Genomic DNA, 24,422 nt, shown 5'->3' with positions numbered 1-24,422 from the left:
GCCAGCATATAAATGATGTGTGCAAGGCCATTCAACGAAGAAAACTACTTTTTGTTATATCTTAAAAGTGTTTGACTTTTATTTTTTTTTTCTTAACCTCAGAGTTTGTATCTATTCTTCTAAAATTCAATTGTATCTTTCAATTTATATTTATTTTGATTTTGAACCTTAATAATTTGATTATTGTTCGTGTTGATTTTAATATTTATTGAAGTTTATTGTTTTATAATTTTATTTCTAAGTATTTTATTTTATTTTTTTCATTAAAATTGGTAGTTATTATCTTGATTGCTGTTTTTTTAATCTATTTTTAATTTTATCTCTATATTTTATTTCATGTGATTTTTGTTTCCAAGTTTTTTTTAATTTTTTTTAACTCTAATTTTTTTTTTCCATTTAGTTTTTATAGCAGATAATCCTATTGTTTCTTTTGATTCTTTTGACGTTGATGCAAATGGGATGTTGAATGTCACAGCCGAAGACAAGACTGCTGGGGTCAAGAACAAGATCACCATTACCAATGATAAGGGAAGGTTGAGCAAGGAAGACATTGACAAGTTGGTGCAAGACGCGGAGAAGAATAGGGCGGAAGATGAGGAGGTGAAGAAGAAGGTGGAAGCAAAGAATGCTCTAGAGAATTATGCATATAAGGACGAGAAGATTGCAGGGAAATTGGACCCGGCAGATTAGCAGAAGATTGATGAGAAGGCAGGGACTGGAACCAACTGGCTGAAATTGATGAACTTGAGGACAAGTTGAAGGAGTTGGAAGAATTATGCATATAACCTAGTTGGGCCTTCAAAATTATTATGGGCTAAATTTCTCCATCTAGGCCAGCCCACAATGCTCGCTCACTTCAGATCAGACTTCAGTCTCAAAATATGTCTGGATAAGAAAAGAATTTCTTATGACTTATAGTTATTTTTCTCTTTAAATTTTGAAAAAAAAAAAATATAGAAGCCATGGCTGGTATCACCAGCGCTAGCGGCAGCAGCTGTTTTCCGTTAGTAACCCGGACTACCACAACCAAAACGACACACTACGCGCTCTGTCTTTCTTCTCTCGATTCCAAGCTCTTCGGCCTCCGGTTTCACAACCCGAATCTCTCCAAACCGGACTCTCTCCCGTGCTCTTCTCCCAGCCCCGTCACCACTGCCCGTTTCGGCGGTCCACGATCCTATGACTCGCGGAGGCCGCGGAAGAGTGATTCCGATGATGACCAGGCTCTTAATATATCTAGCATTAGGTGATTATTATTATTAATGGCTATTTTTGTGTGATTTTGAAATGAAATAAATTGTAATTTACAGTTTTTTTTGTAATTTTTTTTTTGTAGGTCAGCTACTGTGAGACTCATTGACCAGCAACAGAATATGGTTAGTTTAAAAAAATGAAATGTTGTTTTCTGTTTGGTAGCTGAGAAAATAGAAAAGAAAAAAAAAAGGAACCTTTATCCCTCTTTTAATTATAAATTTGATCAGTTTTAGAACTAAAACTGATAGTGGATTTATTTATTCATTTAAGGTTGGAGTGGTAACTGTTCGTGATGCAATTCAAATGGCTGAAGATACCGAGCTTGATTTGGTATATTATTCATTTTATTTTATTTTTATTTTTTTAAAATTATTGTGAATTTACGTACTTTATTTGTATAAAGATGTGGTTTCTTTACTGATGACTACATTGCATGATATAGTGTGAGGAAAAAGGTTCCATTTCATAACTATCAATTGGTTTAGACTGCATTGTTTCCTCAGTTCATCATCGAAAAGCATTAGCATCCATATATAAATATATTTTCTTGTGGCCGGACTTCGGTGTATCAAATTTACGTGGATGATGAAAATAAAGATTAACAATGTTCAATTTTTTTTTATATCCTTATTATGATCATCAATAGTGAATTTGAATGTGAAACACTTGCCATCTTCTTGGTTAAATACCAGAAGGGAATTGTTTGTTTTGTTGTGATAGTAACAGAGTAAGTGTTCTACTTTATGGTCCTCAATAAGTATATTCTTTTGTTTAAAAAGCATTGATTTCCCCCACAGAGCCAACATTCCTTTTTGGTTGGTAAATTGGATGCGGCACGTATGCTGTTGGTGTTGCAACTATGTCCTTTGTCTAACGCACATCAAACTTCTCGTCCTGAGCTTCTGATTTGTTTCTGTTTTTTGCAGGTGATAGTGTCTCCGGATGCAGACCCTCCTGTTGTCAGAATAATGGATTACAAGTATGACTCTCCTAGCATTTTCCTTTATAAATAAATGAAATGAAGTATATGTATGTTTATGTGGTGAAGTTTTTTACATCTTTGCTATTTCTCAACATCAATTAAAGAAGACAAACCAAGTTGCACATTTTAAATAGTGTCAACCATCATTGAATTAAATCTCCTCAAACAACAAGCATTGAGATTGTCTATTTTCCCCCCTTGTGCTATCAGTATTGTTGATATCAAGGTGGGAATAATAAACTATGGAATGTATAGATCTATATTTGCGGTTGGGGGCTTGATAATCCATTGAGTTATAGGTTTTAAGGGTGGTAGGATCTATAACTATGTTCTTTTATTCTGTGTAAGCCTGATATAAAATTTAAAAGTTTTTGCTGACTGGGATTTTTAAGTATAATGGACTTTTTTTTGAATTTTATTCTTTAGAATATGGGTTTTGTATGCTGCCCGTGACACCATGTTTATTGAAGAGCATGTAGGTTTATTTATTGGTTGCCATTTCTGGTTCTGCCTTTTTTAACCTCCAGGACACAGAGTGTTTGCTTTCGATATTAGAATCTGTGCCTCTTAACTTGGTAGTCTTTTTACCATAAGCTGTATAACTTATCCAATGTTTTGGTTGCAAATTATGCTTCCATTTTGACCTGTATAGCTCATGTCTTCTCTGCTGGTCTATCTTATTTTTAAAAATCAATTAGGCATTCAGCTATTTTTGGGCTTATTTTCTTTACATAACCAAAATAAAATTGCATCGCCCTATTTTTTGTGCTTGTCCATTGATTTTGAGTAATAGATACGGCCCTTTGCTGGAAGAATATTGGGATGGAAGAAAGTGCTCATCTTCTTTTTTCTTTGGTGGGGAATCCCGTGTTGAGACATTGTTCAAAATTGATGCCCTGTACAATTCTATAGTAGGCTTTCTACATTGATGTGCATTGCAAATGTTTTCAGTTGAAAATTGCCATAATCCTTGATTTGCTTCTCTTTCAGCAAATTTAGATATGAACAGCAAAAGAAAAAGAGAGGACAGCAGAAGAAAAGTGCTGGTGAATGCCTCTTCTATTTTATCCTCTATTTTAGAGTTTGATGCTTTACTGCATGACTAAATTCTCTTATGAGAATGTATACTGACCAAGTGTGCTCTGAAATTTTAGCAAGTCGCATGGATTTGAAGGAGCTTAAAATGGGGTAAACAATGTACTCTTAAAATGTTAGCATGTCTTTTCATTTAGCTGCCATCTCATTTATCTTTCTTCAGCTTGCAGCATGCTGTGATATTGATGGTGTTGCTGGTTGATTAACTGCTACATCTTATTGATAACTACAAAATATGACCTTCTTTCAATGCTATCATGCTCAATCCTTGCGAAGTCACATTTTCACATCGATTAGCAAATTTTAATATCCATCTGAAAATTGATGTATCAGCATTGCTGAAAGGAAACTTACTGTTAATAAATAGAAAGCTAAGAAGTTAAATTACAAAGTGGGTGGAGTCTACTTCCATATGCATGTTGTTCCCAAGATCATTAACCTCTGAGGTAACCTGAAATATATGATATAATTTTTTCCTTGTCTTAATTTATGCTCTTGCATCATTTTAGGTGGCATTGCAAAAAGGAAAGATCTGTTATAGGAGTAGTTCTTCGTTCTGCAAATTATGAAGTAGCTAGATACCACTTGGCCATGGGGCCAGCTGAGCTTTCTCAATTAAAATTTTAATCGCCCTTTCTTTTTATTAGTTCACTCTTCTTCTTTCATCAGTACTGCCTGGACAGCATCTACACTAGAGCAGGCAGAATGTCGGAAATATGACGAGTAGAAAGTAATCATTCAAAAATGAAGCATATATGTTTCAAACTGTGATTTCTTCAAGATCTTTACTAGAGAGCTCAAGTATAAATGTATTCTAACTTCTAAGCTACAGCTATGCATTCTATGTTTAACCTAACACTAACACTGTGCTTTTATCAATTCTGTTGACAGTTACAATATCGACCAGCATGATTATGATGTGCGTTTAAGAGCTGCTCGGAAGTTTTTGAAAGATGGTGACAAGGTTGGCGTTATTTTATTTCTTTCTTGACATTTATGCCTGCATGTTCTGATTCCATTTGCAGGATTTTTGTTTCTGATTCATTTATTATGTTTGGTTATTTCAGGTCAAGGTCATAGTGAACTTAAAAGGCCGTGAAAATGAGTTCAGAAATAATGCAATTGAGCTCTTAAGACGTTTCCAAAATGATGTTGGAGAGGTACTCATGATGTATTTTTATTTGTTTATGCTCAAAATAATATACAAAGTACAGGAAGATTGATATGCTATATATTCTGAAACTCCCAATGTCTGGATGAATGCTAGTGCTGTTGAATTCTTTATTCTGTTTCATTCTATGTAACTTATATAAGATGCAGCAATTGTTTTTTTTTGTTCCTAAAAAAAGAATAGAAAAGGAGCATTTTTTATGATAAATTTTTCGAACCAGGCTGGTCTAGACCTGTGCATTTCAGGCTGACCAAGTTTGAGAGAACCCAGTGCAAAATTACTTATAATAATTGCAGTGACTGGTCCTATAAGCTTTGATACTTTCAAACAGACTCACTGAACAGTATCAAGCTCATTCTATGTTAGGGCCATTCAGTAGCAATTTCAAAATCTGCAAATTTTTACCAGTATGTCCCCTGCATATCACGGGCATGTTCTCAGTTTTCATAATTTTAGAAATGTTCATTATTTCTTCATTGAATTCTGCATTGTAACTTCCATTTGATACTGTGATTTGCAGCTTGCCACCGAGGAGAGCAAAAACTTCCGTGATAGGAATGCATTTATTACTCTGGTACCAAATAAAGCTCTTCTACAGAAAGCTCAGGAACCTCCCAAGAAAAAAGACAAGTCAGCTGCAGATGAAGTATCAGCTGGTGTGTGAGCGCATGCAAGTTTACAAGGGATTTTAATTATGGAACACTCGCCAGGTACTCCTGATCACATTTTGTAGGAAAGTTTGGAATCTAAGTTTGGAATCTTGGTATTTTGTATAGCTTTAGTTTAATACGACATGTACTACAAACATGATTTCATTTTTTTTTAAAACAAAGTAATCTTTTGTAATCTGAATAAGGTTAGACAGGATATTGCTTGTAAGCTGATTTATTTATGTATTATTTTTTAAGTTCGAAGCAGATTAGGATGCTGTTAATGTTTGATCGTGTATAAATCCATTACTGTGGTTCCATATGCATGCTAGTCCAAGAATGTTATTTGTGATTGTTAGAGTGGGATGATTATAGGTTGCCAATTTATACGCCACAAACTTGAGCACATAGTGTATCACTCAAAGGAGACTGTATACAAAATGGTCGGGAAATGTCATGGATTGGAAGGTTTGACATATCACGCGGGAGCTACAAGTTAAAGATTTCAGGCCACTTTTTGAGAAAGTCATGTCGCAAGCCTTCCTCCTGCAGTTGCTAGATAAGGTTTTAAACTGGGAGGTTGGTATATGGTTACTCCATAGACAAATGCAATCAACTGCACAAGGTAGTGATTTGGAAAGAGACTAGTGATGGGGACTGGAAGTTTTATACACTAAATTAGAAAGTTCAGCAAGATTGTACCTCAAATTTGAAGAGTTTAGAGGTTCAGAGTAAAGGATGTATAGAGAACCGGAAAGGCCACTGGCGGATAAATTTGCTTTCAAGTAACTGGTACTTCTGAGACGTAGCTGTTCCAGAAGTTCAGTTTTTGCAACTGATGCATTCTAAGTTGATTCCCTAGGTGCGGGGTGCTTTTGAAGAGGTGGATGAGGAGTGAGATAATTTATAGACGCAATTGAATTTGAGGTCAGTGGAGCGGTGTGATCTTCAAAAATTTTAGTTTGCGCAGAACACGGTGAATGCTTGTGGCAGTTTTGGGCATGTAGGCATATATTGAAAGGGCTGCTTGAAGTACAAGATCCAGAATTTACATGAAGTGAGCACAAAGTTGAGGTTGAAGAGATTGTTCATGCTTCTTGCCAACAAGATTACAAACAGAAGGGCAGCAAAGGTACCGTGAAGAACAGGGGTTGGTCCTGTGAGATGACCAGGACCAGCTGAGTAAGCGGGCTTAACAAAGCAAGGGATATTTAGACCTTGTCTTTATATTGAAAGTCTTGATCAGTGGAAAAGTTGAGCCTACCTGAAAAGCCATTTCACATTTGGGCCCACCCTGTACCCTTCCCTTACCAGGTGGAAAAGCTTCTTTTTTCGAGTCTACAGGAGGGAGGAAAGCTTCAAGTGGGACATAAAACCTCGTAGCTCTACCTTGAAAAAAATACTAGGTTGGAAGGGAAAGGGGTTACTTTACTTTCTAAACGAGGTTGGAAGGGGAGGATTCGAACACGGGTACTTTACTTTCTAGTGTCGTTTTCTTTTTCTTTTTCTTTTTCCTTTTCTCTTAAATGGAGATGAAAAATAAAAATTCAATAAACCGAACTACCTGCCTAGTGTGCCAAACTGCCTATGCAAATCAGGCAGTGGAAAACGAAAATGAAAGGAGCAGTTCATTACATTGCGTGATTGTAGAGTGTTTTCCTAAATAGAATTCTTGTATTCAAGTAGGAGAGGTTGCTCTGTCTGGATGGAGAAGCTCCAACTAACGATTGGAACATGACTTGGGTTTGAAGTTCTTGGATTCCAAGCATGCTCATTCACATGTTTTTCTGCTTGCATTAACAGTTGACGGGCAGCTGAAGCTTTGAAAGAGATGGATTCAAACTATAGCAAGCATCATCACCGGTTGGCGGATGGAGGGCCTCAGCCATGTACTCTCAAAATCATACATCTTTGATCGTTGGCAAGTATGTCTTCTGCCAGTAGGTACATGGAATTCTACTCTAGCAATTCACTCACCCATCACAAGAGAAGTATGAAATTCGAGTCTAAAGGGATAAATATAAAGTTTACAGCCATTACTGAAAGGCATTTGGTTCCTTGGGTATGCTATGATTACAAGCATTTTGAGCTATAGAACAGATGGAAGTTTCGATTGTGCATACAATTTTGCCAATTAATTAACATAATAAAATTAGGAAAAAAAAACAATTGTGGCAGACACGACCTGTTTTAGTGCTAACCAAGAACATGACTTCGGTTTACTTAAGCAATTTTTAATCGCATAAAACAGCACGTGTCTAACGAGCATGATTATTTCGAGGGTAAACTTTAGTTTTTGCTCCTATAGATTCATCAATATCATACTAAATCTGACCAAATTTTTAAAATTCATAATCTATAAAATCTTGGATCATGATGCAATCAAGAAATAAAAAAAATAGCAATAAAAAAAATAAAAATCATTAAAAAATAAAATTGTAAAAACAATCAATTTAAAAAATGATTTTAAACAAAATAAATAGTAATTAAAAAATAATAATTAAATTTAAAATCTAAAAAAATTAAAGGGGATTGAAATTGAAAAAGTATATTAATTTTATAACTTACTCAAGATAAAAATCTTCCAAAAAAAATTAAAACCAAATATAAAAATTAATAAATTAAAGGGCTGATCTAGAATTTTGAAGGGGTTGGGGTTAAAATATTTTATTTTAGGAGTTAAACTATTGTATATTTGGATTTACGCTTATTCTGTTGGGTTCTATAAATAAATACATTAAATGGCGTGCAAGAATCATGTCTCCAACAAAATAAAAGTCAAAATAATTGATAAATTAAAAATAAATCATCAAACAATATAAAAAATCATTTGGAATTAAAATCCTACGCACTCATCATTTAAGCCTCCAACTCAACAATAAAAAAAGGAACCATACAAATGCAAGTCATTAATTTCATAGTCTTTTGATGTAAAAATACAACATATCATAAAACGGGTGTAAATCTGAATAAGCAATAGTTCCTATTAAAATTAAAAAAAAAAATCTTCGACGGGTGTAAATCAAAATGGATAATGGTTAGGGTTTTTTTTTCTAGATAGAAAGTGGTTCTCACTTGCTGGTGAATCAAAGAAGAAACACATCCATGTATGTGGCATTATCTTTTGACTTGTGAGAGGTACTGAAAAAGGCTTGGAGAAGTAATATATAAATAACACAAAATACAACATAAAATAAAGGGAGACCATTAATAATTAGTAGTAGAGTAAAATGTACTTCATTTTCCAAGTTTTTTTTTTCTTATAGAAATTAATTAAATAATGAAGAAATGTTTTCCAAAAACTGTAGTGTAAATGCAACACACACACCAAGTTAGTCATTGAAAAAGAAGGCATGAGAGAGGGGCATGGTGGTTGAAAAAAGACGAAGCTTAACTTCAAGGCAATGGCGACTCTGCAACCAACTTCCACAGCACCGGTACCCTTACCTGGCCACATTAGGTGAAAGCAAGATATACAGCAAGCTCTCCATGCCCTACCCTTCCATTCATAAAGAAGAAACATCACTCCCTCTCAACCGCCCAGTAGCTCTCTCACCCCCATTCCATTCTTCAGCATGGAAGCTAGTGCTGGACTGGTCGCTGGCTCTCACAACCGCAACGAGCTTGTTGTCATTCATGGCCATGAAGAGGTAAGAAATACTAACAAAACAAACCTTAAACAAGAAAAAGCAGCAAGATACTAATCACAAGAAACCATGCATGCAGTGACTCGTCATTATTAATTCTTTAGGTTTGTTTTTGTTTTGGTGCAGCATAAACCTTTGAAGAACTTGGATGGTCAAGTTTGTGAGATTTGTGGCGATGAGATTGGCGTAACTGTGGATGGTGATTTGTTTGTGGCTTGCAATGAGTGTGGTTTTCCTGTGTGTAGACCATGCTACGAGTATGAAAGAAGAGAAGGGACTCAAAACTGTCCCCAGTGCAAGACTAGATACAAGCGTCTCAAAGGTAAAATATACAAGCCCAAAGCTATAATTTTCTGTTTTGGCATGGGATTCTCAAGCTGATTTTATTTCAAAAACTGTCTAGGGAGTCCAAGGGTGGAGGGAGATGATGAAGAAGATGATGTGGATGATATTGAACATGAGTTCATCATTGAAGATGAACAAGACAAGAATAAGCATCTCACTGAGGCAATGCTTCATGGGAAAATGACTTACGGAAGAGGCCATGATGATGAAGAAAATAGCCAATTCCCACCAGTTATAACTGGAATCAGATCAAGGCCTGTAAGTGATGCCGGTCCTTTTCTTTGATTCCAATTCAATGGATTTGTTTGACATTTTTTAAGTGGACTTTAAGAAATGCTTAAACATCTGTGCAGGTGAGTGGAGAGTTCTCCATTGGATCTCATGGAGAACAGATGCTATCTTCTTCACTTCATAAGAGAGTGCACCCATATCCAGTTTCTGAACCTGGTATTTACTCATCGCAAGCATTGATTAAAATGATTAACTGAATCGCTATTTCGATTAATATTACATGATTTGCATGAATTGCACGAAACAGGAAGTGCAAGATGGGACGAAAAGAAAGAGGGAGGGTGGAAAGAGCGGATGGACGAGTGGAAAATGCAGCAAGGAAATCTGGGGCCTGAACAAGATGACGATGCAGAAGCAGCCATGTATGTATCCGGCTTCTATATACCATCTTTTAGTAGGAAATGCCTAGACCAGTCTTGCCATCTTTGTAACTATGAATTAGCCTTAAACCGAAATCATCAAGCTGGCATTGAATGATAGGCTGTAAACCATGATTGCAGGTTAGAAGATGCAAGACAGCCACTCTCCAGGAAAGTTCCTATTGCATCCAGCAAGATTAATCCGTATAGAATGGTTATTGTTGCTAGGCTAATCATACTGGCCGTCTTTCTTCGCTATCGAATTTTGCATCCGGTGCATGATGCAATTGGGCTCTGGCTGACATCTATAGTCTGCGAAATCTGGTTTGCAATTTCATGGATCCTTGATCAATTCCCCAAGTGGTTGCCAATCGATCGCGAGACTTATCTGGATCGCCTCTCTCTCAGGTTCATAGAATGTTCAAACTAGTATATAAAACTAAAATTTCAGAGATTTTATGTTTGGAAAGAACACCGATCAGAATTATCTCAGCTGATAATTATTTCTACTGTTAAAGCAATGTTAAGAAATAAATTACAAACCGCTAATAATTTTTGCAACGCAGGTATGAGCAGGAAGGCGAGCCTAATATGCTTGCTCCAGTGGATATCTTTGTCAGTACCGTGGATCCAATGAAAGAACCCCCTCTAGTCACAGGCAACACACTTTTATCAATTTTGGCCATGGACTATCCAGTTGAAAAGATCTCATGTTACCTATCTGACGATGGTGCTTCAATGTGCACCTTTGAAGCCATGTCTGAAACTGCTGAATTTGCTCGAAAATGGGTGCCATTCTGCAAGAAATTTAACATAGAACCACGAGCCCCTGAGTTTTACTTCACTCTAAAGGTTGATTATCTCAAGGACAAAGTTCAGCCTACCTTTGTTAAGGAACGTCGAGCTATGAAGGTTCGTAATTCGCATCGACATCTATAGAATTCATCGATTTTTTAAGTTCCTGCAACCTATTTTAGATAAGATTCTATGATATTTTTGGTATTTGACAGAGAGAATATGAAGAATTCAAGGTTCGGATAAATGCGATTGTAGCAAAAGCACAGAAGGTTCCTACAGAGGGGTGGATTATGCAAGATGGAACACCATGGCCTGGAAACAATACGAGGGATCACCCTGGTATGATTCAAGTATTTCTCGGTCACAGTGGAGGACATGACGTTGAAGGGAACGAGCTCCCTCGCCTTGTATATGTATCTCGAGAGAAGAGGCCCGGTTTTTCACATCATAAAAAAGCCGGTGCCATGAATGCCCTGGTAAATAAACTTGAGAAAAAAATATTTATTTTACATGCATTAAGTTCCCTCACCTTTGAGAGGCCTGCTTTATGTGATACCTCTCGACTTCTCGCAATTTTCAGATTCGGGTCTCTGCAGTGCTTACCAATGCTCCTTTCATGCTGAACCTGGATTGTGACCATTATGTAAATAATAGCAAAGCCGTTCGAGAGGCTATGTGTTTCTTGATGGACCCCCAGATTGGAAAGAAAGTTTGCTACGTGCAATTTCCTCAAAGATTTGATGGCATTGATACACATGATCGATACGCCAACAGAAACACTGTTTTCTTTGATGTAAATCCCTGGCTTACCCCGTGTGTATGCTCTCATAACCTGTGCATGTGAAAAGTGAGATGATGTTTCTTTTCCCTGTGTTACCTGCAGATTAACATGAAGGGTCTAGATGGAATTCAGGGTCCAGTGTATGTGGGCACAGGATGCGTTTTCAAAAGGCAAGCTTTGTATGGCTATGACCCTCCTAAAGATCCAAAGCGCCCAAAGATGGAAACCTGTGACTGCTGCCCATGTTTTGGACGTCGCAAAAAGAAGAATGCTAAGAATGGTGCAGTTGGAGAAGGTACAGGCCTGCAAGGTTTTCAAAGATCTTTTCGTACTGATTTGCACAAAATCTTCTTTTCCCCTTTTGATCCTAATATGTAAAGCCTGTTGAGCAGGAATGGATAATAATGACAAGGAGCTGTTGATGTCCCACATGAATTTTGAAAAGAAGTTTGGACAATCAGCAATTTTTGTGACTTCAACTTTAATGGAAGAAGGTGGTGTACCTCCTTCCTCGAGTCCGGCAGCTCTGCTAAAAGAAGCCATCCATGTGATCAGTTGTGGATATGAAGACAAAACTGAATGGGGACTCGAGGTATGTAAACAGAAAAAATCCAGTAGCTCTGAAATGTATTGAGCAATTGACGTTAAAAAGATGGTTTATATGGTGCTTTGAAGTTTCTGTATTGAATAAATTTGCCTTTCTCCTGTGCAGCTGGGCTGGATTTACGGTTCGATCACAGAGGATATTCTGACAGGTTTTAAGATGCATTGTCGTGGCTGGAGGTCTATTTACTGTATGCCAAAGAGAGCTGCATTTAAGGGTTCAGCTCCCATCAATCTATCAGATCGGCTCAACCAAGTGCTCCGATGGGCTCTTGGTTCTGTTGAAATTTTCTTCAGTCGTCACAGCCCTATGTTGTATGGCTACAAGGAAGGAAAGCTCAAGTGGCTCGAGAGGTTTGCGTATGTGAACACAACTATCTACCCCTTCACCTCCTTAGCACTCGTTGCATACTGTTGCCTCCCTGCCATCTGCCTGCTTACTGATAAATTTATCATGCCAGAGGTAACAATACGACTGTTATTTTTTCCATGAAAACATTACACAGAATAAAATAACAGGGTGCAGAGCTTTAAAAGGCCAAAACATTCTAAAAATGAGACTGGAATTGAATCCAATGAAGATACAATTAGATTCTTTCAAATCCTATGTTAACATGAGAACGCGATTTTGTTTATTTAAACCCTGTGATAACATGTTCCCAATTCGTTTATGATCCAGATAAGCACCTTTGCAAGTCTTTTCTTCATTGGCTTGTTTTTGTCAATCTTTTCAACGGGCATTCTTGAGCTCAGATGGAGCGGAGTGAGCATTGAGGAATGGTGGAGAAACGAGCAATTCTGGGTTATAGGTGGTGTATCGGCTCACCTCTTTGCTGTTGTCCAAGGTCTTCTGAAAGTTTTAGCAGGTATCGACACAAACTTCACTGTCACATCCAAGGCAACAGACGATGATGATTTTGGAGAGCTATATGCCTTTAAATGGACAACCTTGCTTATCCCTCCAACCACTATCTTAATCATCAACCTTGTTGGAGTTGTTGCTGGAGTCTCAGATGCCATAAACAATGGGTACCAGTCATGGGGACCTCTATTCGGGAAGCTCTTCTTTGCCTTCTGGGTGATTGTCCATCTCTACCCGTTCCTCAAAGGTCTGATGGGGAGGCAAAACAGGACACCGACTATTGTGGTTATATGGTCAGTGCTCTTGGCTTCCATCTTCTCCTTGCTTTGGGTCCGGATTGATCCATTTGTGATGAAAACCAGGGGACCTGACACCAAGCAATGTGGACTCAACTGTTAAAAGTGTGTTTATTTTCTAGTTGATTTGTGCATCAATAGAAGATATATGTGCATCCTGCTTCTAAGGGAATACGATATGCAATGTATAAACTGACAAGATGGAGATGCACAAGGAATAAAGTTAGAATGAAAATTTTGTGTAGCAATGAGCATTGAACCCAGTTTTGTAATTGGAATGAAAAAAACATTTTCCTTATCACTCGTTCTCACACTAACAGCCCAAACGAGTGCATATTTCTGCTTTATACAACTTGGATGGCAAAAATTCTAACCACTGCATCCATCTCAGGACACCAAGAAGTTCAATCTTTTGAAGTCTCACAAGTTATCCTGAGCTGTCATGGAACATATACCAATAATGGTTACCTTAAAATTGGATTTCTTCTAAACTGTATGAAATTCCCTGTCAATCAAGAAAACTCGAAGTGCTTGAACATGGATTTCAAAGCAAAGCCTGGTGCTCTTGTGAAGATCTTCACAGAACCCTTCACTGGAAGAACTTAACTTCAAATCCTTCATTGATTAAGGATCCCATGCTGGAAGATGCTATTATCTATTTATACCACTGTCCATTTCTGCTTGTTTCTTAAATATATCTGACGGGATCACAAAAGCACATGCCAAAGTTAGTGGTACATGTTATGGAAAGAAGGTATTGCAAGAAAGTTCTTAAGGTCAATCTGAAAGGCAAACCTACAGTGAAGATTTGAGGCATATGCACTTTACCTTGAGATTGTTGACAGAAGGATAACATTTTCTATTCTCTTTGAGCTTAGCTGCGAGGCAAGTCTCCGCTATTATCCATCAGTCACGTTCAATGAAGGATATCACGATCTCCAAAATAACTTACAATCGCTCTTGTCCTAACCCTTCAATAAGAACTAGATTGTCACAGGTGATTTTTCTTTTTTTCGACGTTGGAATACACACAGCAAAAGGAGGAAAAACGATGCATGAAATAGGTCATTAAGCTTATCCGAAACATTTCCTTTTTCACAGAAATGCAATGCACAGATGTGTAACTCAGCCACGGCAGGTCATGAAACAGCTATAACTGTGGTTAAATCAAACTTGGGCCCATATCTCCAAAAACTCTAATTGAATCCTCAAAACAAGAATTCTTAACAAACTCAGATATCATTGTATTAAACAAAACAGTATCTCTTTGAGGCAATCTATCAAACATCTTAATAGCTATATTCTCCCGCCAAAGCTTAAAGCAGGAATCAACAAGAGCAGAGCCAACAAACAAATCCAAACCAAACCCATCAACTATTGCCTTCGCATGTAAAATCCCACCAATTCTAGCATCCCAAAAACTCGACTCAGCCGATATAACGAAACCATAACTATAATCATCGGGCTTCAAACGAGAGCCTTGTCTCAAATGGGTAAACAGCGAGATCGCCAACAAAGACTTGTTTTTGTTTTAAGAAGATACATCATTTGATATAAAATAAAAGACTGTTTAAATAACTTCAATAGTTTTGATTAATTTTTTTCTTTTCGAACAGATATTTCAATTCATAGATCCGGTTGGATCATGCAGTGGGTTTACTTTCAAACGGATATATGAACATCAGGTTGACTGCTTGACCGGGCATTGCAGTTGACAACTGTTTTTCCAATTTTCAGTTCTTTGTTTGACAACCCTAAACTCAAAATGTTTGTGTCATGGATGTCAGATCCTATCTATTTCTTTTATTCAAATGGTTTCAACTTTTCTTTTATGCTCAATAACATGGCTGGCAGCGTTTTTCAACTGCAAAATCAGTATCATCACCATACACAATTTATCCTCTTCCATTTCTTTAAACCTACGAGTACATGCTGAAAATAACAAAGACTAGTGCCACATTTGCCTGTTTCCCAGGGAAACATAGAATATGTAACTTTTAATTTCTTTTTTACTTTTCTGAGATCTGCTTCTACATTGAATTTCCAACCCTTAGCTTCCCTTCCCTTTCATTTTCTTTTCATTCCCTTGATACAAAAAATTACAAGAAAAAAAATGAAGAAAAAGAATAAAATAAAAATAAACTTTCCCACCGAAGTTAAGGTTAAAAAGAAAAAATCAATTTACATTTGCCCAGAGAAGACCCCGTAATTTTATCTCTGCTGAGTGAAAAAAGTTAGCTTAGTAATTGCTCAGAGCCATGAGGGTGTTTTCATTGCCATGAATGGTGGTTGTTGCTTCTCCAGAGCTTCTTTCATTTGTATATGATGAGTCCTAATGCTGTACTCCTCTACCTGCTTGACGCTGAATGCAATTAGATACAATCCAATATATGCATGGCATGATAATAATATCTGAGGGAGGTAAGTACAGCTACAAAAAGCGATTGATTTCAATTCTTTTCACAGTTATTGAATGCAAGCAAGCAAGGACCCCACCCCAGCTAAAGGTGTACCCGCTGACAAAAATAAAACTTTTCTTGCAAGAACATCATTTCAAGCCATGCAAGCAATGATGGACTGATCTTGGCCAGCCAATCTGATAGAGGACAGACCAGATTGTCCACATGTATGATCAATGAATTGCCAATGGACAAAAGGATTATTGAGCACATGAGTGAGAGAATGAAGATATTGAAAGCCCATATTGATTGATCCCACCAGCTCGGATATCTAACCAGGAAAACACTGCCATTCCTCAACCATATCAAATAAATGAAATGGTAGAAAGCTCAAACGATCGATACTGCTAGGGCAGTTATCACTACAGCAACTAATTGACTGGCAAGGATTTTGTTCTGCCTTTACAAGTGCAAGACTCAAATCCAGACCAAACAGACCTAACCACTCCCACCTTGCAGCAGACAAGTTAAAGCATGTTGAGTGGCCATGTTATCCAGAGCACAAAAAAAGATTATCAATCCATGCAAATACAGCATAAGGTTGTTCTACATGCTTGCAGAGATTGAGTTGTTGGGTGTTATTGGGACCATGCAAACGTTGGGATTCTTCAATTATGAACTCAACTAAATTCATTTCCCCTTCAAGGAAGAACAAAGTTTATGATCTGAGAAAGAATGACATAGCATAGCAAGAAAGTTATAATGGCATAATCCAAGAACTAGTAGATGGTGTAGAAAAAAGTAAACATATACGGAAAGAAGGTATTCTTAAGAAGCAATTCAGCTTACTACTGATCATAACAGCACAAATTTTCCTAAATGTTTTTCTTTGACGTCCAAAAAATCCAAATGTGAGAATCGTTGATCTTACAATCCTACAAGTGATTTTGATTTAAAAATGTTGATTCACACTGCCGAGAATGCTGCTATCTAATCAACATAAAAACTTGTTAATTATTACATCAAAGGACTAAATTTTGTATAAATTTCTTCCTATGGAAGCTTAGTTTTACAGCCATGCATGTTTTTTTCTTACCTGCATAGCTGCTGTTGATGCCAATAGAGCTTCACATTGATCAAGCTTAGCTTTCTCTTGTGCTGCAGCAGTGGCAAGCTCAGAAACCAAAGCATTCATCCCCTCCACCTATAACAAAAAAAAAAAAAAGTTTAGAAGACCAGCATTAGATCTACAAATAATCTTGGCAACAGTATATAGTTTGAGGTGGGCATTGGAAATTGAGAAGCATAGCCTAAAATGTAAATTCAGTTCAATCTATTTTTTTTAGGAAAAAAAAATATGCAAAAGAAACCATGAAAGAACTGATAAGATATCAATTTTGCATTTCAACTGGCTGGTCCCGGTCATAATGGGAATCTCAAACGAGGGTGACCATGGTCCATAAAAATAAAAATTCAATTTGCCAATCAATTTCCAATTCTCTTTTCCCAACTTATCCACTTCAACCATCGGTAGTAAACGCATTGGGTTATGGCCTAAACAATGCATGGTCCATATAATAGCAAAAACATGCAGCTAAAATGAGAACCAAGGGGGAAAACCCCGTCATCATGCTTATGCACTAATTAACAAAATTGAATGAGGGATGGTTAAGACATGTATCTCACTCTTGGAAGTAAAGAGCATATGGATGATCCCATTGCACGCATCACATCAACAGCTGAGCAAATAGCAACCTTCAAAGATTCTATATCTGCCTGAAGAAGCGCAATCCCAATAATGATGTCAACATCAATAATTGCTCTCTCCAGAAATCACTTCCAATCATCTTTTAAAACAAAACATACCTTTGCTCCACTGGTCACCGGAAGACGAAGAGTGCTTGCCTCCAGATCTTCCACAGCCTCAGATAAAGAATTAATATGGTCTCTTTCAAGTAAAGCCCAATCATCGAGGTAGGTGATCTGAATCAATTTACTTAGTAATTAGATAATGGGGTAGCTCAATTGGATTCAACTCCAAAAGACTAAACCTCAGTTCCAAATTAGTTTAGGAAATGAGGCATGGATAAAGAACTTGAACAGATGGTAAATTAAATTTCAACATGGTAATAGACCACCGAGATGCTTGGAGTTGACTCTGACCAGAACCTCAGCATGACATCTTTTTCACATGAAAATGTTTCTCCGTAAAAAGACAATTCTTTGCAAATTACTATATAGAATTTATAGTATAACAGGAAACTAAGCTGGTTTTCTTCAACATCAACTTGATTCTATATGAAAAGAACTAAGATGCTGTGAAAACTTCTGATAAGCTGGATTTTGAACAAGCTTAGGACCCTACTTGATATGTTTAAAACAAGAAAAGCAACCACATTTTGTCAAATAATAGCATATCATGTACATTGTGCATTTTTCTGAAGGCGAACAAACATTAAGCGCTTGATTTTGAGTATACCATATGCTACAATTACCCGCCAGGGTGGATTCATACTTCTTCAACATCATATTTAGAGCCACATTCTAGAAGTTAACAATGCTGCAGCAGTGCCAAGAATAACAAATCTCTTGCAATTTATCTCCCTGTAGATGCTCGTGCTCGTTAAGATCAAAGCTATCTTGTTTGTTGCTGCCACAACCAAGTTATATTTCCTTTGGCTTTTCTCTCACCAATTACAATATCTCACCAAAACTTATCCTCTCCATGCAGATACTGTTTTTGGCTCTGATTCACACAGCCTAACATCTTAAGTAAATTCAACCCATCTTATCCTGAGTTGATGCTAGCTACTGCCTTCTCAAAAATGCTTCTATAATGAGCTACAAGTTCAAACAAGCCACATATAATGAAAAAACCTTTCACCAGTTCAGTCCAGCAGCCCTTACATTTCATAAGGTTTCTCCTTGTGCTGGAACCTTTTCTTTTTCATACATGCCTAAACCGCTAGGATGTACTCTTTAATTTCAAAATATACATTAACTGCTCTTCAGAATTTCAAATACTCTAGTGTACATTCAAGTTAACCAATATTCCTCCACCATAGCAATTCACCTTTCTTCTGTTTCAAACCACCACCTTCCTTTCCCCCACCAAAAAAACAGAGAACCACATTTCAGTGAGAATAAAATTGCCAAAGGATTACTTAAAGCTTCGAAAAACTGCTCTTAAAAGCTCCCCTATTCACCACCTATTCACTATCTGTTCATGTAATACAAGATCTCCCAGATGCATATAGGCGTATTTTATAAATGATGGATTAGAAGCTCCCTGCACTTCCATTTCCATAGACTGGTAATGGTGGGCCCTTAGACCCAAATATTTGCTTGCCCTATATGTTATAAGAAACCAAAACAATTCCAGTCTAAGTTGAAGCTAGATAGCATTTTAGATAGGACTAGAACTCATCTTTCTCACAAACACTTGACATACTCCCGACATGTCAGGTACTTTAACAAAACTGTTCTCATTGACAATCACGGGGATACCTTGTTGCAGGCAATTAAATTATGGATTGAACAGATGTCCCTTTTCCCTCATTCCCCTCAAGAAGAAATGGTTGCAGCTTCTATTCACATAATTTTAAATTACATTAATAAGAATTAAGGATCGCAACAAAATAGATAGATCTAAAATGCACAGAGGTTGCCATAAAGAACTACACCCTACAACATTTCAGAGAAAACCGCTCGGTAGATGAATAGAAATAATTAGATCATGCTGTGAAATACTAAAACAATAATGTCATGATAAAGAGAGGCATTACTTGATCAATCAATACTGCATTGAGTTTGAGCTCCAACTTCAGCTGTTGGAGATTGACCCTTTTCCTGATTACCGAATCCCACAAAGCTAAAGTGGCGTCCCAAACGTTGTATAAAGTTCTCTGCACCATCAAAACATGTTTTTATGAATTTAAAACATCAAAGGAAAGGAAATTCTCTTTCAGCATCAATGTTAAGAACAAGAGCTGAAGAGCCAAGGTTAATCTTCAATGAAAAATCACTGAAACATAAAAGGCCCATCAAACCACAAAAAGTGGTGCAATTTAGCAACCTGCTGCATATTTCTTCACAAACAGCACCACTAATTTTTTTCACTGTTTTGCATTACTCCAAACAAGCATACAACTTTCTGTATTTTATAATAAAAAACTACAGTTGTAGACTGCTAAAAGGGATTGAAACTGAGAAGCTATTACCTAGAATAATGGTTGAAGGCACCATATGACTAGAATCATATTTATTGAAAGAAGGCCGACATGACAGATGCCATCAAAAGTTCCATGCAATTAACAAAACATTAAGATAGATGGCAGATTCAGGAGGTCTACATTCTAAGAATATTGGTAAACGTTCAAATCCTACCTCTGCAGTCACTTTCTGAATGTAAAGAACAGCCTCTGCCCGAGCATTAGCAAATCGCCATTGCAAATATCTATTGTATAGCAGTCGTATCTGATGAGCATCTTCAATATAGCTTGCACCCTTTTTCCCCTTTTTAAAATCCGCTATAAAACTAAGCACAGAAGTGGAATTATTGGGCTGAACGGAGACACTAGATGGCCTTATCCGAGATGGGCTAACCCCTCTAGAAGGAGTAGATGGTCTTGTCCGAGATGGACTTACACCTCTATTAATGGAAGTCCTACTTGGTGATGCAGGACGCGATCCAGGAGTAGGCAAGGACTGAGATCTAACAACAGGAGTTACTAATGATATCCTGTCCGATAAACTTGATGTAACAAGCTTCTGAGCACCCGATATCCGCTGCAATTTATCATCAAACGAATTCACCTCAGACACTACTCTGCCAATTTCTTCCAGTGATAACCTCGAGGTATCACTAGCTGATTTTTGTAAACGTTTTATTGAATTATCAGGTATGGGCGTTCTCCTGAGTGAAGATAATCCAATTCCAACTGGAGTTGACAAGGCTTTCACATTCTTATCAGTGAGATCCACACTTCTATTCAGTGATGAATTAGAACATACCTTCCCACCTGTCCTACTTGGCCATCGATGCTGATCAATCAATCTAGAATGTAAACCATCTACTGGTTTGGCGTTTTCTGATTGATCCTGCGAATTCTTCCCTTTAAGAGGACTCCTCTTTCTCTCTGGTGTAGGCTTTCGTGACCCCGTTGGCGTTTCAGCCTGCTTATGGACTACATTTGAAGAAGGCCTCAATGTGCGATCGGAGGAGACATTATTAACTGGTTTTTCCTTCTTACTGATTGGAATAGAAATACTATCCGATTGAAATGAAACACTGAGACTTCTCATTGTAGAGGGCCATAAACTCTCTTGTAACCGACCACCGGTACTTAGCCTTCTAGATGGCAACTGCACATCAACTGATGAATCTTGAACCGGTGTGGAAGGCCTTGAGGGTGAAGGTGGGGTTGAAGGGCGCCTCCTCTCCGCCGATTGAGATCTTTTAGGCACCACCGGGGAAGGTGTAGGCAGTGTTCTACTGAGGCTCGGTGATGGGAAACGCCTAGCAACAGAAGGTGTTGATGAAGAGGGTGATTTGTACCTAGAAACAACTTCCCTCGTCCGAGGACGGCGGGTGGTGGTTGCTGCTTTCGCTGTTGCATTGCTGTTTCTTTCAGCTGGAACCAGGGGGGGTCTTGGGGTATCCAGTACTGCTGTGTGCTTCTCTATTTCACATACATCCATCAAACACTGTCCAAATTAGACCACATTGATGGATTCTTTCACATAATTAAACAACCAAATTTGACAGCTTTCATTTTCTAGTATACCACATTGAAAGGAATCACACAAATTGCTCAAAAAGAAGATCCTTTTCCCTGCAATAAATCTGCCACAAATGCACATAACCAAGAAAAAAAAAAAGGTAAGACCCTACAGAATGGCAGTCAAAAAAAAGAACATAAACCAATAAAAAAGAAAAAGTAAAACCCAAAAATTGAGAAAAGCTTACATCTTTACAGAGACTCAGATCTCAAAGATTGCAAATTTGAGAATCAAAACAAAAAAAATGCAAATGGGTATTGAATATTCATCAAAACAAGCCCAAATCCAATCAGATCATACCATGACAAAGAGGTTAAGCAATGATTATGATAAAACACCATCCGGGGCCAAAATGTGGTCACGGAAAAATCCGGAGATGGGCACAACGTGCATTAATGGTCCTCACTTTTTCGGGCTAAAAGGAAAGTAACTCTTGGTGTTAAGGGGTCCCCTATGAAAATGGGGAGACTGAAGAGTGGACTACTGTGATGGAGAGGTCGAGGATAAAAGAACAAAGAAACAAAATAAAATGGGTGCGTAGGATAAGAGTGATTGTTTTTCTCTTCTTCTTCTTCTTGTGTTTTTTTTTTCACTTTCTTTGTTTTTAAGCTTATACAATTTGCCCTTTTGTCCCCCTCACGGGAGTGCCATGGTCGGGTGGGCTGGCAATTGAGGTACACTCAACCACGCAACATTACCTCACTCCTTCCCTGTTTCCTTCTCCTTTTTTACTACTTTTCTTCGATGAAAGTGATTTCAAAGCTTACACACGTAAACAAACTTCTTAAAAAACAGTAAAAACATAAATATATTTAGTTAAATAGAAAAATATCAAATTAATTTATCTTTTATATGGTTTTATAACAAATTTTTATACTTGAGAAACAGAAAAATATATTATTTTTCATTTATATACCTGATAAATAATGTTTTTCAATTTTTTTTTCATAATTCTTTTAAAATTTTGATATTAATACTTTAAAAATATCTAATAAAAATATTACTTTAATTTTTTTAAAATAAAAAAACACTTTAAAAACAGATATTGTACAGCAATGTTGTGAAATAATGAGAAATAAAAGTCACATGTTATAGGGAGAAAAATAAAATAACTGTGATGGGCATTAATGAAATAAAGAGATCCCACATTGGGATCGCACAGTGAATTAATTTCTTTTTTTACCTGGGTTTTCTTGATTTTGTCATCTAGTAAAATTACGTCCAAGAAAATATTTATGGAAATAATGTGATTTGTTCTTGTGCGAATAATTTAAAATAGATTAATAATTAGAAGATTGAAGTTGCAGGTGCTGATGTTCTTGGGGGTATGGGAAACATGGAAGACCACGTGCAGGCAAGACCATTGTCCATCCCCATAAATTACTACCACTTACTAACCCTCCCCAGTTCATGCTATTATTAATTCAAAAAAATCATTGTAATTTACAGTTTGACCACTTGTGCCGAGCTTGTTATCTTGTATAATTTACAGTTTGACCACTTGTGATATTTTTAAATTATAGGATTGATTCCCTTATGTGCAGAGCTTGTCATCTTATGTAATTTACAGTTTGACCACTCGTGAGATTTTTAAATCCTGATTCAGTGATCAGATCAATGAAAACCCAGAAGGATTTAAATTTTTCAGAGAAAATTAACATGGGTTTCTAATGAAGAATCTATTTGACCTAACAATGACTCTGTTTATATGTCTTTGGCATCGAAGACAGGTAATACAGCGATGAAATGGAAGAAAAAAACTATATAAATCTCTCTGAATTCTAATGGATTTCAGAAATGGAAGACACGCAAGTTCTATGCATCATAAAAACCTTTTATACTTCTCAATTTTTTGTCTAAAAACAGGATTTAACCCGTCTCAGGAGGGAAAAAGGAAAGAAATTAAAATGTCTTCATAGATGCAAAAAAGCAGGGGAGAGTTTCTCACCTTGAATCACTGATAAAACTGTTCTTCAATGATGGAAACTAATCAATTATGATTAGTTCTGTTAATATCGCTTCAAGGTCATGGAGAAGGATCGGGAATTGAACAGCAGAAGACGGTGGCGGCTTCGAGGGACGGCGGATCCAAAGAGGAGAGAGTACTGTCAACGGTGATCGTAGAGAGAATATCACGGCGAGGGAAGTGCAGTGACCGGGTTTTATGGAGAGAGGGAGGGAGAAAAGGTAATATATTAATAAAGCATTAAAAGAAAAGAAAAGAGTAAAGAAGGTTTCGAATTGAAAATGAGGGAAGGAAAGGAAACGGTTTTTCAGTTGAGAAGAGGACGCTGTTTTCGCGCCACCTACTTTATCGAGAGTTGTAGAGACTTTTCTTCTGGAGTGATTATTGTTTTTTCGCCTCTCTTTTTTTCCTTTTCTTTTTCCTCTTTTGACCCTCTGATTAATTGTTTTCTAATGACTAATTTACTGCCTAAATTGCTCTTCTTAATACTTTATCAAACCATCTTCCAACCAAATAAATAAATGAAAACAACGTTGGAAATTAATTAAATATTTTTTTCCTTGAAAAAACATTATATGATGGAGAAGGGTTTTTTTTTAAGGTGCATTTGTCTTAAAATTAAACATATTTTTTTTATTTTAAAATGTATAAATTAAAACTTCTTTAATTACATGATTGGTTTATCTGCTTTGAATTTCATGCAATGAAAAATATTCATTCACTAACTAAATCTCCCGTCTAATATCCCTGCTGAATGGTGTCCGTCGGGCTGCAATGATGTTAGGCCCCCCCACTGTACCATATAATTTAGAAGTACAAAAATAAATATGACAAATTAAATTCAAAGAAATTAACAAAAAAAAAAGCCGCTAATTGCCTGCAGCTATATTTATAAAATAAAATTTTATATTTTTATTAATTTTATTACTCAATAACCTAATTTTTTTTATTTCATCGTTCAATATTAAATTATTTAAAAAATTATGTTTCATATTTTTTTTAATTTTTTTTATATTAGGTTATATATCGGTCTTATGAATTTAGTTTTTTATTTCAATTTTAACTATTAACATTATATTTGTTGGAAGTGTAGCTTCATAATTTTTTGTTATTTTCCTTATATGAATTTATATCAATCTTAT

General features: G+C 36.7%; 3 protein-coding genes and 1 pseudogene across 6 annotated transcripts; 3 read left to right on the top strand and 1 right to left on the bottom strand.

The window, feature by feature from the left end:
* The first annotated feature begins 214 nt into the window (after positions 1–214).
* On the top strand, positions 215–785 carry LOC133674225 (heat shock 70 kDa protein-like; annotated as a pseudogene).
* A 109-nt stretch (positions 786–894) lies between these two features.
* Positions 895–5,419, top strand: LOC133674224 (translation initiation factor IF3-4, chloroplastic). The gene is made up of 9 exons (XM_062095246.1): positions 895–1,246; positions 1,337–1,376; positions 1,525–1,584; positions 2,181–2,233; positions 3,227–3,282; positions 3,391–3,424; positions 4,223–4,295; positions 4,399–4,491; positions 5,023–5,419. The coding sequence occupies exons 1-9, from the start codon at positions 963–965 to the stop codon at positions 5,164–5,166; spliced, it is 837 nt and encodes a 278-aa protein (XP_061951230.1). The 5' UTR covers positions 895–962; the 3' UTR covers positions 5,167–5,419.
* A 3,227-nt stretch (positions 5,420–8,646) lies between these two features.
* LOC133674221 (cellulose synthase A catalytic subunit 7 [UDP-forming]) lies at positions 8,647–13,432 on the top strand. The gene is made up of 13 exons (XM_062095240.1): positions 8,647–8,802; positions 8,926–9,121; positions 9,203–9,402; positions 9,498–9,591; positions 9,683–9,797; positions 9,936–10,202; positions 10,361–10,706; positions 10,805–11,068; positions 11,173–11,385; positions 11,476–11,668; positions 11,766–11,965; positions 12,086–12,439; positions 12,656–13,432. The coding sequence occupies exons 1-13, from the start codon at positions 8,728–8,730 to the stop codon at positions 13,235–13,237; spliced, it is 3,099 nt and encodes a 1,032-aa protein (XP_061951224.1). The 5' UTR covers positions 8,647–8,727; the 3' UTR covers positions 13,238–13,432.
* A 1,661-nt stretch (positions 13,433–15,093) lies between these two features.
* LOC133674223 (AUGMIN subunit 8-like) lies at positions 15,094–23,645 on the bottom strand. 4 transcript variants are annotated; one of them, XM_062095243.1, is made up of 7 exons: positions 23,263–23,645; positions 19,920–21,378; positions 19,319–19,438; positions 17,400–17,516; positions 17,220–17,309; positions 16,630–16,737; positions 15,094–15,486 (listed from the first exon to the last, which is right to left on the bottom strand). In XM_062095243.1, exons 2-7 carry the CDS (start codon positions 21,231–21,233, stop codon positions 15,385–15,387), a joined length of 1,851 nt encoding a protein of 616 aa, XP_061951227.1. In that variant the 5' UTR covers positions 21,234–21,378; positions 23,263–23,645; the 3' UTR covers positions 15,094–15,384. The 4 variants fall into 4 exon arrangements, with proteins under 4 accessions (XP_061951227.1, XP_061951225.1, XP_061951226.1 ...); XM_062095241.1 differs by lacking the exon at positions 23,263–23,645 and adding an exon at positions 21,502–21,896; XM_062095242.1 differs by lacking the exon at positions 23,263–23,645 and adding an exon at positions 21,615–21,896.
* Positions 23,646–24,422: the final 777 nt, after the last annotated feature.

This window comes from Populus nigra, chromosome 15 (assembly GCF_951802175.1).
Source record: "Populus nigra chromosome 15, ddPopNigr1.1, whole genome shotgun sequence".
NCBI classification, from domain to species: Eukaryota; Viridiplantae; Streptophyta; class Magnoliopsida; order Malpighiales; family Salicaceae; genus Populus; species Populus nigra.
The sequence above is the reverse complement of the archived record's forward strand: the minus strand, read 5'-3'. Positions and strand labels throughout refer to the sequence as shown.